Source organism: Podarcis gaigeae (genome assembly GCF_964106915.1).
Source record: "Podarcis gaigeae genome assembly, chromosome: 13".
In the NCBI taxonomy this organism is placed as follows: domain Eukaryota; kingdom Metazoa; phylum Chordata; class Lepidosauria; order Squamata; family Lacertidae; genus Podarcis; species Podarcis gaigeae.
In genome coordinates, this window is record NC_139689.1 from 44504065 (window position 1) to 44522423 (window position 18359).

The 18359-nt window shown below is 47.9% G+C and overlaps 2 protein-coding genes across 3 annotated transcripts; one reads left to right on the forward strand and one right to left on the reverse strand.

The window, feature by feature from the left end:
* Positions 1-735: 735 nt before the first annotated feature.
* CCDC200 (coiled-coil domain containing 200) lies at positions 736-10098 on the reverse strand (the record flags this gene model as incomplete). The annotated part of the gene is made up of 5 exons (XM_083710706.1): positions 736-877; positions 1763-1839; positions 5054-5165; positions 8653-8976; positions 9817-10098. 5 exons carry the CDS (start codon positions 10096-10098, stop codon positions 851-853), a joined length of 822 nt encoding a protein of 273 aa, XP_083566832.1. The 3' UTR covers positions 736-850.
* Positions 9965-13527, forward strand: ARL4D (ARF like GTPase 4D). Of its 2 annotated transcripts, none has more exons than XM_083709962.1 (2): positions 9965-10195; positions 12072-13527. In XM_083709962.1, the coding sequence occupies exon 2, from the start codon at positions 12148-12150 to the stop codon at positions 12739-12741; it is 594 nt and encodes a 197-aa protein (XP_083566088.1). In that variant the 5' UTR covers positions 9965-10195; positions 12072-12147; the 3' UTR covers positions 12742-13527. The 2 variants fall into 2 exon arrangements, with proteins under 2 accessions (XP_083566088.1, XP_083566087.1); XM_083709961.1 differs by having other exon boundaries at positions 9967-10103.
* The last annotated feature ends 4832 nt before the right edge of the window (positions 13528-18359 follow it).

An 18359-nucleotide genomic window follows, 5' to 3' on the forward strand; every position in this document is an offset into this window, starting at 1 on the left:
TTGAGAAAGCCATGGAACAGGCATAGGCAAACTCCAGCCCTTCAGATGTATGGCTCCCAGTACGTTTCCGAGCACAATTCAAAGTGTTGGTGCTGACCTTTAAAGTCCTAAACGGCCTCGGTCCAGTGTATCTGAAGGAGCATCTCCATCCCCATCATTCTGCCTGGACACTGAGGTCCAGCGCTGAGGGCCTTCTGGCGGTTCCCTCACTGCGAGAAGCCAAGTTACAGGGAACCAGACAGAGGGCCTTCTTGGTAGTGGCACCCACCCTGTGGAATGCCCTCCCACCAGATGTCAAAGAGAACAACTACCAGACTTTTAGGAGACATCTGAAGGCAGCCCTGTTTAGGGAAGCTTTTAATGTTTAACAGACCTCTGTATTTTAATACTTTGTTGGAAGCTGCCCAGGGTGGCTGGGGAGACCCAGCCAGATGGGTGGGGTATAAATAAATTATTTTTATTTTATTTTATTATTGGGACTACAATTCCCATCATCCCTGACCACTGGTCCTGTTAGCTAGGGATGATGGGAATTGTAGTCCCAAACATCTGGAGGGCCAGAGTTTGCCTATGCTTGCCATAGAATGACAGAAATGTAGAAGAGATCCCTGGGTGATCTAGTCCAACCCTCTGCAATAACTTTAGTTATGCTCAGTTCTACATAAAGGAGTGTGGTTTCGGTCTATGACTCTGGAAAGCTTTCATTTTATGGTTAGGGAGGGTGGGAGAACCCTCCGTGTTTTGCCCCGGGAAAAGTGCTTTTACAGCACATACAATGGACACCATTCTTCCTTCCAGGTCCAAGTTGCAGAGGAAGCTTTTCTCCCTGCTGCTGCCAGCAGCTCAGTTGTTACCACTGCTGTATGTACTCTGTAGTCTAAAAGAGAAAAGAGAGGACATCAGTATTGGATCGAATCCAACAACAACAAAGCCACGCATTTCACAATGTTTCCTCCTCCATTCCAACAGGCTGGTTCTGGCAAAACATTTGAGAACTTCATTGTCCGGTTCTACCCAGACATAACTCAGTTGGTGCTGATAATGCCAAGGTTGCAGATTGGATCGCCTGTGATCTTCAGGCGCCCTTCCAGCTCAATGATTCTACGTAGAATGCCGATGCATGTTTTATTTAAATCTATGTAGTTGAGGAATTCACTGCTAATATGCCGGTGTTAAAACCATTAGGAAGGAGATATCTGAAGGGGGAGCGAGGATGGGAATGAGCAGAACGGGAACGGCCATTCGAGGCATACAGAAGACCACAAAGTTCAGTGAGCAGAACAACGTGGGTAAGAGAGAGATTCACTGCCGGCTGCACTCAAAACAGGCTGCCCTGCCCAAAGGTTGCAGCCTAGAGGTCATTGATTCATAAAAGGTAAAGGGACCCCTGACCATTAGGTCCAGTCGTGACCGACTCTGGGGTTGCAGCGCTCATCTCGCTTTATTGGCCGAGGAAACCAGTTTATAGCTTCCAGGTCATGTGGCCAGCATGACTAAGCCGCTTCTGGCGAACCAGAGCAGTGCACAGAAATACCATTTACCTTCCCGCTGGAGTGGTACCTATTTATCTACTTGAACTCTGACGTGCTTTTGAACTGCTAGGTTGGCAGGAGCAGGGACTGAGCAACAGGAGCTCACCCCGTCGTGGGAACTCGAACCGCCGACCTTCTGATTGGCAAGTCCTAGGCTCTGTGGTTTAACCCACAGCGCCACCCGCATCCCCACTGATTCCTAACTCCCCGCTTTTCCCTTTTGGACTCACCGAGTATCTTTTCAACAGCTTGCCACTCTGATTTGGCACATGGTCTGTTCTGCACAGGCAACAGTCAGCCTGGACCCCTGCGAGAAATTAAAAGGGGAAAACCAAGTTGTATACATTTGAACTTAAAAGGATCCAGGGCCCAAGCTCTGAGACATGTTATGACGGCACAGACTCCCAATCTCTCAGGACCAAGCAACCACAAGCTGGTTAGGATGGAAGGAAGGCATTCTGGATTGCAGCCAAGTTTGAGCCTCTCTTAGGAAGGAAGACCTAGCAACTGCATACTCAGATCAGCTTCCCTGTATTCCATAAAGTGATGACATCTACCTCACAGGGCTGTTGTAAAGAACCATGCAATGGGTCTGTGCATCTGGCTACTAAACAAAAGGTTGGTGGTTCAAGCCTACCCAAGGATGGCTGTGGGCAGGATTAAAACACTGCAGCGAGTTTAACTAGATACCTGAAGAAGCGTCTCCACTCCCATTGTTCTGCCCGGACACTGAGGTCCAGCACCGAGGGCCTTCTGGCGGTTCCCTCACTGCGAGAAGCCAAGTTACAGGGAACCAGCCAGAGGGCCTTCTCGGTGGTGACACCCACCCTGTGGAATGCCCTCCCATCAGATATCAAAGGAAAAATCAACTAGCAGACTTTTAGGAGACATCTGAAGGCAGCCCTGTTTAGGGAAGCTTTTAATATCTGAAGGATTGCTGTATTTTAATATTTTGTTGGAAGCCGCCCAGAGTGGCTGGGGAAACCCAGCCAGATGGGCGGGATATAATTTATAAATGGTTGTTGTTGTTGTTATTATAGATCAGTGTTTCCCAACCTTGTGCCTCCAGCTGTTTTTGGACTACAATTCCCATCATCCCTTGCCACTGGTCTTGCTAGTCAGGGATGATGGGAGTTGTAGTTCAAAAACAGCTGGAGGCACAAGGTTGGGAAACACTGTAATATAGATGACTCTTGGGTTCCCTTCCAGTTCTACAATTCTATGATCTTATGAATGTCTGCAGGAAGCACTTTGGGCACCTGAAACCTATAAATGGCAAAGTGTCTTGCAATACCTTCTGAGATTTAAAGCAGTGATGGGAAGCCTGCAGATCTCATGATGTTGGACTCCATTTCCCATCAGCTCCACCCAGAAGGACCAATGGTCAGGGTTAACGGGAACTGTAGTTCACCACCAGGAGGCCCACAAGCTCTCTACTCTTGATTTAAGGACAAGGGTACCTGCACCTGATGAGCTTGGTACGACTCGCACACTTTTAATTTCAGTCTACTCTCAAACCAAAGTATCATGCCCATGGTCCACAAGCTTCATTCAGATGGTCCATGGCATGTCTGGATTTGTGGCTAAAGATGGAAGGTGGTAAATAGCGATACTGAATTTTATTTGTATTTTTACTGCTTCTGGTATTGTACTGTCTTGTATTACAACTTGAATTTTATGGATTTTTTACAAGTTGAATTTCATAAAATTCAAGTTGCAATACAGCTAAAAACAGTACATAATGAATAAAATAAGCAATAACAATACCCAGTGCTTTTTTTCTAGAAAAATAGGTGCCGATACTCACCATGAAGTTGTTAAAGTAAGTGTCACACTTTGTTCCCCCCCCCCACCCCCTGGGAAAAACAGCACTGGCAATACAATTAAAAACCATACAGCATTTGGCGTTGTGCATTACAATTGCTACAACAGGCTGAAACATCTGTAATTGGTCTTCCAAGATGTACAGCAAGTTCCGTGGCGAAATGAGTTTGGGAGCCACTGTCCCAACCCATTTTGGCATCTCGCTTTAGCTCCGACAGGTTGGATGTTTGCAGGAAGAGCTCGTTTCGTTTACGAGATATTTTGTTGGTTTCGCTTGGCAACATATGAATTTGCAGAAGAAGCTGCCATCCCTAAACCACAAGCAGTGCTTCTAGTGGAACTTGATTGAGCGCCCTCATCCCCCGAATCATGTTGAAATTGTAGCCGGACCTGTGGAGACCACCCATGCTGCAATCCTGGGCACACTTGCTTGCGCAAGTCCCACTGAACGCCTGTTTTCTAGCGCGACAAACCCTTGTAATTTGACCCATGTCTTTCAAGGGAGGGTACACGGCTAGGTTAGCCTACACCTGATTTTCCAATACCTTCAGTTCATGAATATTTCAAAGCTCAAGCTCAGTTGCAATGGGGGCTGAGGATCTGTTAACAGCTCATCTTCTGTGTGTGGAAGCCAGGTTAGTTTCCAAGTAAGGAAAGGCATAAGGGGTTAATTCCAGGCAGAATGAACTCTATTCTTTGAAGTTGCAATGGGGGCTGAGGATCTGTTAACAGCTCATCTTCTGTGTGTGGAAGCAGGTTAGTTTCCAAGTAAGGAAAGGCATAAGGGGTTAATTCCGGGCAGAATGAACTCTATTCTTTGAAGAATGGTTATCAGATGGAAGGCACTGAATAATTCTTTCCCGTGGCAGAAGAGTACCCAAATTAAGGTGCTAATTTACACACCCCAAACACATTCGAAGTGTGCTGCAGTATATAAGAATCACATTCCTACTTCTGTTATAAAAAGGTAAAGGGACCCCTGACCGTTAGGTCCAGTCATGGACGACTCTGGGGTTATGGCGCTCATCTTGTTTTACTGGCTGAGGGAGCCAGCGTACAACTTCCGGGTCATGTGGCCAGCATGACTAAGCCGCTTCAAGATGATAGACTATGCCAAAATGGCAAAATTAACTGGGAAGCTCAGAAATCAAGAAGACAAGAACTTTAAGGAAAAAAATGGGAAAAGTTTATAATTTATATACGAGACCACTGCAAGCAGGTTAAAACACTGGCAGGATTTCAATCACATTTGTAAAGTAACAGAAACTATGGACAATTCAGAAAGAAAAAATATTTCGATAAATATTGACACGCAGAGTAATCTCAGTTTTGGGATTTTGAATTGATGTTTGTTGTGTGTTTATAAAAATGAAATAAAAAAATATTTTTTAAAGAGAGGTTTCCTTCTCCTAGATGGGCTGCCTTCCCAGGTTGACCAGCCTCACCTGTCCCTCACTTCCCTCTGCAGCAGGTACAGAAACCACCTTCTTGGGCCTACGATAGGTCTTGTCCGCTCAATTTGCCAGAGCCTGCCTTTGCATACAGGGGAAGCCCCTAACTCACCGAGGGTTTGAGATACCGTAGATATTCCTTTCCGGAGACTGGGTCCAGGGGCCAGCCTAGGTAGGTGATGTTCATAGGCAAGGAATCTCTGAACACCCCCTTCTCTTGTAACAGCTTCCCACCCTTCCCCTTACCTTGGGAGACTGGAGTCTGAGACACGGTGTTGGAGGGCAGCGGGATTGAGCATTTTGCTTGGATATCCCTCAAAACATGGTCATGCTGCTGTCCTCCATAGGCGCCTCTCGCCTGCATGCAACCACAGACACGCAAAGTGAAAACTGCCATGTTACTTTTCCCTGGCTAATACCTGCCCATCCTGTACCAGGTGTGCATTTTCCTGTTCCTTCTCCTTCTGCAACATCCCTTTGGATTTCTCCCTTTTCAGCCTGGGTAACTGTCTAATTAAGGGGGACTGGGTGGCGCTGTGGGTTAAACCACAGAGCCTAGGACTTGCCGATCAGAAGGTTGGCGGTTCGAATCCCCGCGACGGGGTGAGCTCCTGTTGCTCGGTCCCTGCTCCTGCCAACCTAGCAGTTCGAAAACTCGTCAAAGTGCAAGTAGATAAATAGGTACCGCTCTGGCAGGAAGGTAAACGGCGTGTCCGTGCGCTGCTCTGGTTTGCCAGAAGCGGCTTAGTCATGCTGGCCACATGACCCGGAAGCTGTACGTCGGCTCCCTTGGCCAATAAAGTGAGATGAGCGCCGCAACCCCAGAGTCGGCCACGACTGGACCTAATGGTCAAGGGTCCCTTTACCTTTACCTGTCGTCGTCTTCTTCTGCTGCTTATTATTATTATTATTATTATTATTATTATTATTATTATTATTAATTTGTACCCTGCCCATTTAATTGGGTTGCCCCTGGGGAGGGTGGGGTATAAATAAACTATTATTATTATTATTAAAATAATTAAACATTAAAAAGCTTCTCTATACAAGGCTCCCTTTCTGTTCTGCTTTCTCATCTGCTTCCGCTTTTTATGTTGCCTTAGTTTTGACGGGAATGTGGCTTCACCATTTATGCAGCGATTGCTGATATATGGACAAAATTTCCCTTGCCAATCCTTCCGAACCCCTTCCCTTCCCCTCTGACTTCTGCACCCCACAAATTTAGTTCCTTATTCCTCAATTCCCATCTTCTGCTATGCTCCACTTGCACGCTCCAAAGCTACACTGACTGGCAGCAGCCCTCCTGGTTTTCAGACGAGAGTCATTCGCAGTCCGATCTGAAGACTATTCAAGGATTGGACCTGAAAAACCTCTGCAGACAAAGCTATGGGCCTCCCCACTTTTCCCTCACATGCATGCACAAGGTGTTAGTATTCCTGATTCATGATTGCAGTCATGGGATTTTTGTCTTTCACATGACGGTATATGTTTTGACTCCACAAAGTGGGAAGTGACGGAGACAGGATGTTTGTGTTACTGTGTTCCATGAACAAAAAAAACAAAAATCCTTCCAGTAGCACCTTAAAGACCAACTAAGTTAGTTCTTGGTATGAGCTTTCGTGTGCATGCACACTTCTTCAGATACACTGAAACAGAAGTTTCCAGACCCTTCTATATAGTGAGAAGGTGGGGAGGGGTATTACTCAGAAGGGTGGTGGGAATGGGTGATTGGCAGATAGCTGTGATGAGCCTGTTGACGACTCTTAACGACTGCAATAGGTCTTACAGGAAAAAGCAAGGGGTGAGAAGGTGAAAAATGGCTTTGTCATGTATAATGAGATAAGAATTCAATGTCTTTGTTCAGACCAGGTCTCTCCATGGTTTTAAGTTTGGTGATAAGTTGCAATTCAGCAGCTTCTCTTTCCTATCTGTAACTGTGTTCCATGAAGTGGGACTATTGTCCTTTTTCTCTTTGCCGTCTGATGCTAGAGAGAGAGGGAGCCATGTTGCAGTGCTCCGTGTGTGTTTATATGTAAATAAAGTAGATTAGCCAAAATGCTGAGTTGCTGAGGTCTGTCATGAGCAAGTTGGGCAAACTCTGCAGATCGCCAAGTGTGCCGGGGTCGGTTGGCATCAGTCACTGTGATGTTCGGGCTGAAGAAAGCTTTTGAGGCTCCCAAACGATCGACCAGGAGGGAGGGAACATGCCAGTCAGGCATGTGTCTCTGCCAGGGTCCTACTCGAGTGTAGGCTGAATTCCTGACACAAGGTCCTCTAGCCAATCCCTTGGCCTCTCTAGTTGTTTTTGTTATTTATTCAATTTATCCACTGCCCTTCATCCAAGATTACAGGGCAGTTTATAGTATAAAAACACAAAAATACATAACATAATAACAAACAAAACAATACTCACCCCAGTTTAAAAGGCCACAGATGGTTAAATTGGCCAAAGGCCTGGGAGAAGAGGAATGCTTTTACCTGGAGCCTAAAGATATGTAATGTAATGCAAACCTTCCTGGGGAGAACAGCCCACAAGTGGGGAGCCACCACAGAAAAGGCCCCGCTCTCATGCTGCCACCCTACGGACCTCTCGTGCAGGAGGCACATAAGAAGTGCCTCAGGTGGTGATTGCAGGGTCTGGGCTGGTTCATATGAGAGAGGCTGTCCTTGAGGTACTGAAAGGATCAAGTGGCTGTGGAGGCTGAAGCCTTGTAGATCTTGGGCAGCTGCTGGTGGTCAGAGAAGACAACTAGACACAGAATCCAACTCCTAGGGGCCAAGGTCCCTTCATCACATTCCTAAAATATTTGAGGGGGGCCGCTTTCCCAAGTTGCCGTTCAAATGGTGTGCATGTGCCATGTCTTGTGATCGATTATGTGGGGCTGGGCTTAGCTGAAGGAGCATCTGCACCCCCATCGTTCTGCCCGGACACAGAGGTCCAGCGCTGAGGGCCTTCTCAGTAGTGGCACCCGCCCTGTGGAACGCCCTCCCACCAGATGTCAAAGAGAACAAGAACTACCAGACTTTTAAAAGACATCTGAAGGCAGCCCTGTTTAGGGAACTTTTAATGTTTGAGGCATTATTGTATTTTAATATTTTGTTGGAAGCCACCCAGAGTGGCCAGGGAAGCCCGGGTATAAATAAATTATTATTATTATTATTATTATTATTATTATTATTATTATTATTATTATTACAATACCCCCCCCAAAAAATTACAGTGGTACCTCAGGTTACAGACGCTTCAGGTTACAGACTCCGCTAACCCAGAAATAGTACCTCGGGTTAAGAACTTTGCTTCAGGATGAGAACAGAAATTGTGCGGTGGCAGCGGGAGGCCCCATTAGCTAAAGTGGTACCTCAGGTTAAGAACAGTTTCTGGTTAAGAACAGGTACCTCGGGTTCAGGTTCTGAACCCGAGGTACCACTGTACAGTCGTACCTCTGGTTACGTACTTAATTCGTTCTGGAGGTGCGTTCTTAACCTGAAACTGTTCTTAACCTGAAGCACCACTTTAGCTAATGGGGCCTCCGGCTGCCGCTGCGCCGCCGGAGCACGATTTCTGTTCTCATGCTGAAGCAAAGTGCTTCACCTGAAGCAGAGTTAGCGGAGTCTGTAACCTGAAGCGTATGTTACCCGAGGTACCACTGTATTCAAGTTGGCATGCCTGCAACTAGATGAACCAAGCAACAACCAACTCAAGATAACGCAGCGCTTTGTGACTCCCATCATATTCTCTCCTGTGCCCCACATTTCCCCACCCTCTGGTGGGAAACCTTTTGCCCTCCCCCTTTAAACGGCTCTCCTGGACCTGAGGTTTCCCCTCGTCTCCCTTGCCCAGGTACCTGCATTTGCCAGCATCTGCGCTCCAGCTGCATCTGCCTGCGCCGCGCTTCCCAGTGGTAGGCGCCCGCCATTGTGCTGCCCGTAGGACCGCCTGCAGCCGCGGGCAGCCGCGGTGGCACCGTCGCCGAGGCCCGTCGGGTCACACAATGCCGCGATGCCCGGGCAACTGGGAAGACGCCGCCGCCCCACCTGCCGCCCGCTGCCGCACCTGGCCGCCAGGGGGCGGCAGAAACCAGGCGCTGCTTCTCCCAGTCCTTGCCTGGCAGAGGCGCGTCCTGGGAGCGCGCGACTGATTTAGCATCCCGGGGTGCGTGCCAGGCGCTCTGCACCCAGGCAGGGGAAAGCTTTTTTTTTTTTTTTTTTTGCAAGATCTCGCCCAGAAAGAGCGGGAGAGCAGGCAAACGATGACCCAGAAAAGCTGCAAACGAAAGCCCGGGGATGGAGGGAAGCGGGAATCTGGGAAGTTTGCAAGCAAAATGCAAAAGTCGGTTGCAAAATTGCTGGTTGCAATTATCCTGTGCGCGAACGATCGCCGTAAAAAAGCAAAAAAAATAGGGGAAGAGGGAACAGCACGTGCTCGTGTTTGTTACTTCTTGGATCTCAAAGCTGCAGGACCGAAAACCAGGCTCCGGGGAAAAAATTAGAATTTTGCCTTTGCATGTCCCCGCGCGGAGAAAGCTAGCTTGTAAAGGAGACGTTCCCTTCTCCCTTGCTTTCTACATGCAAACAAATGTGTATTTATTTATATCCAGCCTTTCCCTCCCCCGACAAGGACTCAAAAGGCGGCCTTTGGCTGGTTGACATCCCATGTCCTTTTCAATGTGTTCGTGGTTTCTTTTGCATAGAATCGTAGAGCTGGAAGGGAGGCTCTTCTAGCCTGGTCCAACCCTCTGCAACACGGGGATCTTTTTGCCCTCGACGCCGAGATTAAGCGTCTCGCGTCCACGGACCGAGCTCGTTCTTGTTTTATCCACGACGCATTTTGCGCTCTGTGTTGTGAGCCGCCAGGGACGGGAAGCATGCAAATCTATAACAAATCATAATAATAATTTTTTTAAAAATGCCTACAGATTGCTGCAAGCCCGGCTGCCTTTTTGCAAAAAAGAAAAGTCCTGGATCGCAGCTCGCGCGCTCAAAACTCCGTGCCCAGGGAGCGAGCGCACCGCGCGCCTTTGGAGAAGAAAGCGCTTGCAGTTCCGAGGCGGAGGCGGCGCTGTCGAGCGCGCGCTCCCGATTGGCCCGTTCCAGGAAGCCTCCCCCGTAGCCCTATCTCGGACGCTGGTTGGCTTCGGGGGCGCTGACGCCGCCCAGCTGGCCTCGCCTTTCCTCTCCCCGGGAGGAGAGAGGCATCCGCGGGCGAGCTGGGCGCGTGGAGAGCCCGAGCTGCGCACGGCTTCTCGGCGAAGGTGCTGCTGCTGCTGTTGCTGCGGCGGCGGAATCCCCATGGAAGGTAATCTCTCTCCCGATCTCTGGAATCTGCGATCCCTTCTAGGCCTCCCCGGTTCTTAATTCGGCCCGCTTTCGCCGCAGACGCGGAACTCGGTAGGAGAGGGTGTCCCTGAGCATGTACAGAGTCCGTTTCCCTCTCCCGCGAATCTCTGCGATCCCTTCTAGGCTTCCCCGGTTCTCAGTTCGGCCCGCTTTCGGCGCAGACGCGGAACTCGGTAGGAGAGGGTGTCCCTGAGCATGTACAGAGTGCGTTTCCCTCTCCCGCGAATCTCTGCGATCCCTTCTAGGCTTCCCCGGTTCTCAGTTCGGCCCGCTTTCGGTGCAGACGCGGAACTCGGTAGGAGAGGGTGTCCCTGAGCATGTACAGAGTGCACTTTTTTAATCTCCCGGGACTGGAGGATTTGGGCGGGCGCGTCCGCTTGCTTGGAAAAAAAACGGCTTTCCGAATCGGAGGGTGGCTTTTCCCCGCCTCTCTTTCTACAGACTCTGCACCGTCTGCCCTTGCTTGCTCCCCTTTTTCAAAAACAACAACAGCTTAGTTGAAATAAGGTGAATTAAAAGTTTGCCTGTTCTGGTACATCCACCTCATGTTGTCGCTCTGTTACCGTTTTATTAATTGGATTGTTTTGATACTTCTTTATTTTTGTTTTGCTTATTGCATTTCTTATGTGCTGTTGGAAGCAACTCTTGATATTGTGTTGGCGGAAAGGGTGGTCTGCACACTTGGAGGAATAATAAATATATCCTTCAAGGGCATCCATCTCAAGCGCCAAAATCTGTTTACAAGGTATAGGCCAGTCTAGAAGGGACAACATGCAAGAGTCCTCAGAATATATTCAATTATCTTTTCCCCCCTGTAACCTCCAGCCATAACTTGACTTGAGTACGACTGAATCTCATGTTTAGAAACTGCGCTCAGCCCAGCACTTTTTTGTGTATACCTTTCAGTAAACATTCAGTTGATATTGCGGCATTCGAGAGGGTTGTGTTTTGGGAGGCTGCTTCTTCCTGAGATAGAGTCCCATGTTCGGAGAGTTTTTGAGCACAGATCCTGGCCAAAGGACCTCTTTAGGCTCTGTCTGCCACAGTCATGGTGCCTATTTAAAGTAATACTGCTTCTATCCTTGGCCAGTAATCCAAAGGTATTGAGGGGGAGGACTGTAAGTCTTTGAGGGGGAGGTTAGTTCCCTCCCCACACTTAAAATCTAATAATAAATTATTATTTTTTTTAAATCACTGCTTCAGATTCCTTCTTACTTTGAGGCTACATGAGCGCCGGAGACTTCTCTGTAGTGGCCCCAGTGTTTTAAAAACACACACACAAAAAGCACCTCTCTACAGCTTCCTCACTTCTTACTTAAAACTACAACAAAAAACTTTTTAGTCTTTTAAACTTAGTGTCTTTCTCTTGTCCTTTATAGAGATGTTGTCATTGTGCTATTCCTTGCTGTTACAGGCTGTGGTGGTGTTGTTGTTGATGTATTATTTTACAGTGTTATTTTTTTAGTGTGTTAACTATTTTTGAAACGAATATAGAAAAAGTAGCAAGTAAATGTTTCAAAATAAACTAAGGGAAAGGAAAGTTACCAGCTAATGTGGATCTGCAAATAGGCACGATTCAGCTTCTCTGAAAACCAGTTTCTCCGGATCGATTGTCCTCTGTGTGAATTCAGCTTTTCTGCGAAGGAGGTTTCTTTAGGGTTTGTGAAAGTGTTGCTTGAATCGAGGAATTTGAGATGTTTAGCTGAGGGATTACTTTGGCATTTGAAGAGTTGACTCAAAAGCGTTACGGATAGTTCACAAAAAAACATTAAATGTTCCAATTTCCCGTTTATTTGATTAGCACATATTTAACAATACCTGCCCCCCCAAAATGCTTCTTCTTCAAGTATTGCCCATAGTGACGCGAAGTATGTGCGCATGGGTTTGTGTTTTGCATTAACTGCATCTCTGTGTCTTGTTGCCACAGTTCCACAACTGCTGTGAGCGGAAAAATCACCCGGCCACCGGCAACGCTTCAAAGTTTGGCTGTGCCCCGGAGGACTATGGGGAACCAGCTGGCCCCCGTGCCCCCATTCATGCCGCACTTGCAGGCTTTGCACGTGGTGGTGGTTGGGCTGGACGCAGCCGGCAAAACATCGCTGCTGTACCGCTTGAAGTTCCAGGAGTTTGTCAAGAGCGCGCCCACGAAGGGCTTCAACATGGAGAAGATCCGGGTGCCCCTGGGCGGTTCGCGCGCCATCACTTTCCAGGTGTGGGATGTGGGCGGACAGGAGAAGCTGCGCCCCCTCTGGAAATCCTACATGCGCCGCACAGATGGCGTCGTGTTTGTGGTGGACTCTTCGGAGGCCGAGCGGCTGGAGGAGGCCCGCGTGGAGTTGCACAAGATCGTCCGCTCTTCGGAAAACCAGGGCGTCCCCATGTTGGTGCTGGCCAACAAACAGGATGTGGTCCAGGCCCTCTCGGTAGCCGAGGTGGAGAAGTTCCTGGGTCTGCCCGAACTCTGCGCCTCCACCTCGAACCACATCCAGGGTTGCAGCGCTGTCAGCGGACAGGGCCTTCAGCAAGGCCTGGAAAAACTCTACGAAATGATTCTCAAGCGCAAAAAAGCCCTTCGCACCAGCAAGAAGAAGCGCTGAGAAACTGGGGTGTGAGATTATCTCTGGGGGATTCAGACATTTTGCACCCGGACCACAGTTTTTTGCCACCCCGGGACATTGTTTCGGAGCGATGCGAGGTTGCAAATCAGACAATTTCCTCTTTGGTGACACTGCTTTTTGGACTTCTGAACTGTGGAGCATTTGTGCTCTCGTTTTTGTATTTTTATGTTGTGAACCGCCCTGTGATCTTCGGGCGATGGGTAGTATACAAATTGAATACCGTGTTTTTCGCTCTGTAAGACACACCAGACCACAAGACGCACCTAGTTTTTGGAGGAAGAAAACAAGAAAAAAAATATTCTTAATCTCGGAAGCCAGAACAGCAAGAGGGATCGCTGCACAGTGAAAACAGCGATCCCTTTTGCTGTTCTGGCTTCTGGGATAGCTGTGCAGCCTGCATTCACTCCATAAGACGCACACACATCTCCCCTTACTTTTTAGGAGGGAAAAAGTGAGTCTTATAGAGCAAAAAATACGATAAATAATAGGGATAATGCCTCCCATGGGCAGTAAGAAAGCATCTTGGCAGCCTGTCCTGCCCTGGATTCCCCGGGAGGCTAGTAGTTTGGGGAGAAAGGGGGAAATTTCCAAAGAGTTGGAGGTCCGTCATGCGCCAACCACATTATTGGTTTATATCTTTTCAAAAAGAAAGCGTAATGTTTTCTGGGCTCCCCACCCCTGTTTTTCTGTTGTTGTTTTTTGTAGAAAACAAACCTTAAATTATTAAAAAAACACACAATTCTTTTCAGAGTTGGGGATGAGGCATTTATGTCATCTTTTGTGCACAGGGACGAGGGAGGGTTTTGGCATGCTAAGGGGATGGACCAGATGATAAACGGGAAGAACTCCGAGCTGCTTGCATGCAGTGTTAGAAACTGAGATGGGAAAGTGAGGAGCTAAAGGGCACCTTGAAACCTAGGTTATGGGTGCAACAACGGAATGTCTTGCAACAAGAATACAAAGCTGAAAATGAATGGACTGCAGCTAAAATATTATGTTCATTTTTCACATGGTCTAGTCCTTCCCCTGCCCACCCCCCTAATATTCTTAAGAGGGTCTCTTCTATAGTCTTCAGGGAGTAGCTGGAAGTGGGGAGGCAGAAAAGTCCTCCTTCCACACTGCAGTTTCAATCTGAAATCTTAGGCTCGGCAACTGCTCACGCTAATGAAATTCCCTGTCGCAAAATGCACCCAGAACAATGGGAGTTTCGAATGCTGCTTACATGATGTTTATAAAGATTATTTGTAAACATCATGCCTTCCTGGAACGGAAGGTAATGCTTAATAATAATAATAATAAAAATAATTTATTATTTATACCCTGCCCATCTGGCTGGGTTTCCCCAGCCACTCAGGGCGGCTTCCAACAGAATATTAAAATACAATAACCTACTAAACATTAAAAGCTTCCCTAAACAGGGCTGCCTTCAGATGTCTTCTAAAAGTCTGGTAGTTGTTTTTCTCTTTGACATCTGGTGGGAAGGCGTTCCACAAGGCGGGCGCCGCCACCGAGAAGGCCCTCTGCCTGGTTGCCTGTAACCTCTGCAGAAAAGAGGCTGGAGCTCAGGGCTTTTCAGGGCCTTTAGCTTTCTATCCACAAACCTCTGGACACATTCCCATCAGTTGTGGCTGCTCAGTAGTGAAGACAGGCTTATGCTGAAAGACGAGGACTTGTGAGTTCTTTTACATGTCCCAGTGCTTATCATCATTAGGTACCCACAGCTAGCTCCTCAGCATCTGGGAACAGAGACACCCAGGTTATCACTTCTAGGGAGGCTCTGGGCTAAGCACTATTCATTTTGGAGATGAAGGACTGGTTGCCACGCTCCCAGGTTCCTCTTCTGGTGCTAGAGACTGCCTGTGTTGACTTGGAGGGGAGGGGTGCGTTTGACGTGAGGGGCTTTGCCTCGCTGTCAAATTCCATCTGCTTTTGCGCTGACTGTTTCCTCCACCCCAGTTTTCCATGAGCCTTATAAAGGCCCGATCAACATTGTTCGCTCAGGCTTTGTTTAGATCAGAAACAATTTCCAGCTCTAGGGTTTGGAGCTTTCTCAATAAGGACGTCTCTGAGCATGCAAATCTTTATTTGAAGATAACCAGAGGTAATGGTTGCAAACATTGCAGCTGAACATTTATCAATACACTAGTCGGTGCAATAAGGTGTCCGGTGATGATAGAAAAGAAAACCATTCGCTGGTTTTCCTTTTTGCATTTTCCTTCGCTTCTAAAGCAGCGTTTTGCTCCAGACATGCGCATGCATTGTGCTTTTCTTGCCATCTGCTCCTCTTAACCCAGACCCCACATATCTAGGCTTAGGGGCACAGATCAGAGCATTTAGGCAGACCAGAGCACCCAGCAGTTCTTGCCCCTTGTGGGTCTAACCTCCGCCAACAAAATCAAACCCGTAACACGTTTGGGTATCAGCTGTTGTGTCTCTGGGGTGGGGTGGAGGCGGGGGGGGGACGGACTTGGTGCTGGCTCAGACACGCTGCTGGAAAAGAGGACAACTGTTTTTAGCCTGGCAGACATGCTCAGCGAAAACACCAGATTTCTGGACGGTCTGGCACCCCAAGCTTGTGTTTGTATGGTTAAGATTTCTTCTGTTCTTATTTTACATGTCGGCCCCTGCATGTTCCCATTGGGGAAGAGATCGCTCCTTTGTTGGTGGATGAGGAGGAATTAAGTGTCGGCTTCCTTCGACATGCAATGGGGCAGCACCGTGTTTCTAGAGTCTGCTAATCCTAATGTTCTGGCTGGAATTTGGCAAGGAAGTCCACATTTGTGGACATGAGAACACAGAGACAGACAGTTATTTTTTTCCTGGTATCCATTGGTGAAAAGGGCTAATGCTTGCCAATCCTCTCCTACAAATCCCGCCCCCCTCCCGGGCTATTTTCTCTTTAGCTGGAAGTACTTCCAATTTTTGGCTGGGTTTTTTGGGGGGTGGGAATACGCTGTGGACATTGTCAAGAGGAGACGCTTAATTCATCTGCATTTAATGCCTACATTTGAACACATCAGTTGCACAGAGCTGCTGAGGAAATGTGTCGGACCCATGAATGTTCAGAGTGCTGGAATGGAGCTTTTCATAGAATCAGAACCACAGAATTGTTGGAAGGGACTACAAGGGTCATCTAATCCAACCCCCTGCGAGGCAAGAATCTTTTTGCCCACTGTAGGACTCGAACCCATGTCTCTGAGATTAAGCTTCTCATGCTCTACCGACTGATGCACAGAACTTTTAATCAACACCGCTTGACCTTCTAAAGTAAAATGATGGGGTTCATGCGTTTTGGGGATACCTGTAATGTTTTCTGGCGCAAAATCAAGGCTGTTGTTTTCCCTGTGACGGGGGAGGCCTGTGCCACAACATCCCTACTGGGGCAAGCAGTTGTTGGGGAGGAATTTTGACTGGGAAAACACTAGCAGCAGGAAGGACAATCAGACACCCACAGCGCCACTCCAGTCAAATATATATGTCACCCAACCAAAAGAAAGCATTTGAAACTTAAAAGTAAAAAAATTAAAAAGTCAGGATAGCAACTTCCAGGACTGCCATGTAATGTGTGGTTTGCCCTTGGATCCGCCCCGGGTAGAGGAAGGAGCAGCAGCTCAGATTACTCAGAGTTGAGGAGAAAGTCACTCTGCTGGTCTTCTGCCTTCTTGGGTGTTTTCACATTCAAGAACTAAATTCTGGCACTCAAAACACATCCTGTGGCTGAAGTCCTTTCTCGGATCAAGCCCTTGGGTACGGCTGACTCCTTGGCCTACTAAATGAGAATTCATCTGTTACCTTCCTGGACAAAAGCCACAGCAGCCAAACCGGCTGGGAACTGGTTTTAGGTTTGCAATTTAAACATAGCTCAAAGCAATTATTGTGAGAGCAACCGGTACGAGAGGTACCAGAGTTCATGCTTTGCCTAGAAACCGCATCCTCTTACTTTCAAGTCGTTCTCCCACCTGATGCAAATGTGTTTTGTCCCTCAGAGAACGTGTGTTATGAAGCAACTAATAAAGAACGAAAGGGAGAGGTTGAGATTAGGAAAGAACAGTCACTGTTGTGTGCCAAATAGACTGTTTTCATGCCCTTGCTTCTGATATTCTTGGGCTGGGCCCAGTGAAGTCTCTCTAATGCCTGGTTCTGGTACCTGATTCTTGGCACTGGTAATATTCCTCCACAGCACATGTTCCAGGCGCTTGCGAGGAAATGTAAAGCTTCAAACAGTGTTAGAAACTCAGATATATAAGCCAGGAATCAAATGGTTCCTTAAACCAGAGTTACATGTCCCAAAACGGCATGTCCGGTTGCCGTTTTGGGGCCAGGCAGCTTGAAAGCCGTATTTTTCAATACAACTTTTTGGTTCCTGAAATGAGCGGTTCCCAACCTGTGGGTCCCCAGATGTTGAAGGACTACAACTCCCACCATCCCTGAGCTCTGGACTTGCTAGCTAGGGGTGATAGGAGTTGTAGTTAAACAACATCTGGGGACCCACAGGTTGAGAAAGGCTGGATTAGGCAAATAAAATATAATGGCTAGACAGGATGTGGGATTAAGTGTGCGGAAACAGTCGAGGTCCAAGGATCCCCAGGCCTGCACCTCCAGATGGTGGAGGCGTCAGGCGACAAAATCCTGGCACCCGGACAGCTTCACTTGGTCACAAGGGGCTGATAGCCAGGTGAAAAATGCGCCTAGCAAATTTGCAACGCTGGTTTCACACCCTAAGATCATAGCGTGGCCACATACATATCACTAAAAGAGAAGAAAATGCATCCTGAGGAAAGGGACCAGCTCCATCTGGTACGCAGGCTGAGACCCTACCTGCCCGCTTGGACTACTGCAATGCGCTCTACGTGGGGCTACCTTTGAAGGTGACCCAGAAACCTCAATTAATTCAGAATGTGGCAGCTAGACTGGTGACTGGGACTTGGCGCCGGGACCACATAACACCGGTCCTGAGAGATCTGCATTGGCTCCCAGTATGTTTCCGAGCACAATTCAAAGTGTTGGTGCTGACCTTTAAAGCCCTAAACGGCCTTGGTCCTGTATACGTGAAGGAGCATCTCCACCCCCATCGTTCTGCCCGGACACTGAGGTCCAGCTCCGAGGGCCTTCTGGCGGTTCCCTCATTGCAAGAAGTGAGGTTACAGGGAACCAGACAGAGGGCCTTCTCGGTAGTGGCGCCCACCCTGTGGAACACCCTTCAGATGTGAAGGAAATAAGCAGCTATCCTATCTTTAAAAGACATCTGAAGGCAGCCCTGTTCAGGGAAGTTTTTAATATTTAATGCTGTACTCTTTTTAACATTTGATGGGAGCTGCCCAGAGTGGCTGGGGAAACTAAGCCAGATGGGTGGGATATAAATAAATAATTATTATTATTATGTAAAATTTCCCTATGCTGATAATAGGTATACTGTACTTAAAATTAATTCTGATAACTTAAATGGAAACAGTGCGTCGTACCAAAGTGGGATGTGACCAGAGGGGTGATCTGTCTACCTGTTCGCCAGGTGCTGTTAATGAGCAACTTCAAGGACTCTATATGGTGCTTGATGTTTAAACTGGATTTAGACCAGAAAGCCCTTCAAACTGATGCCA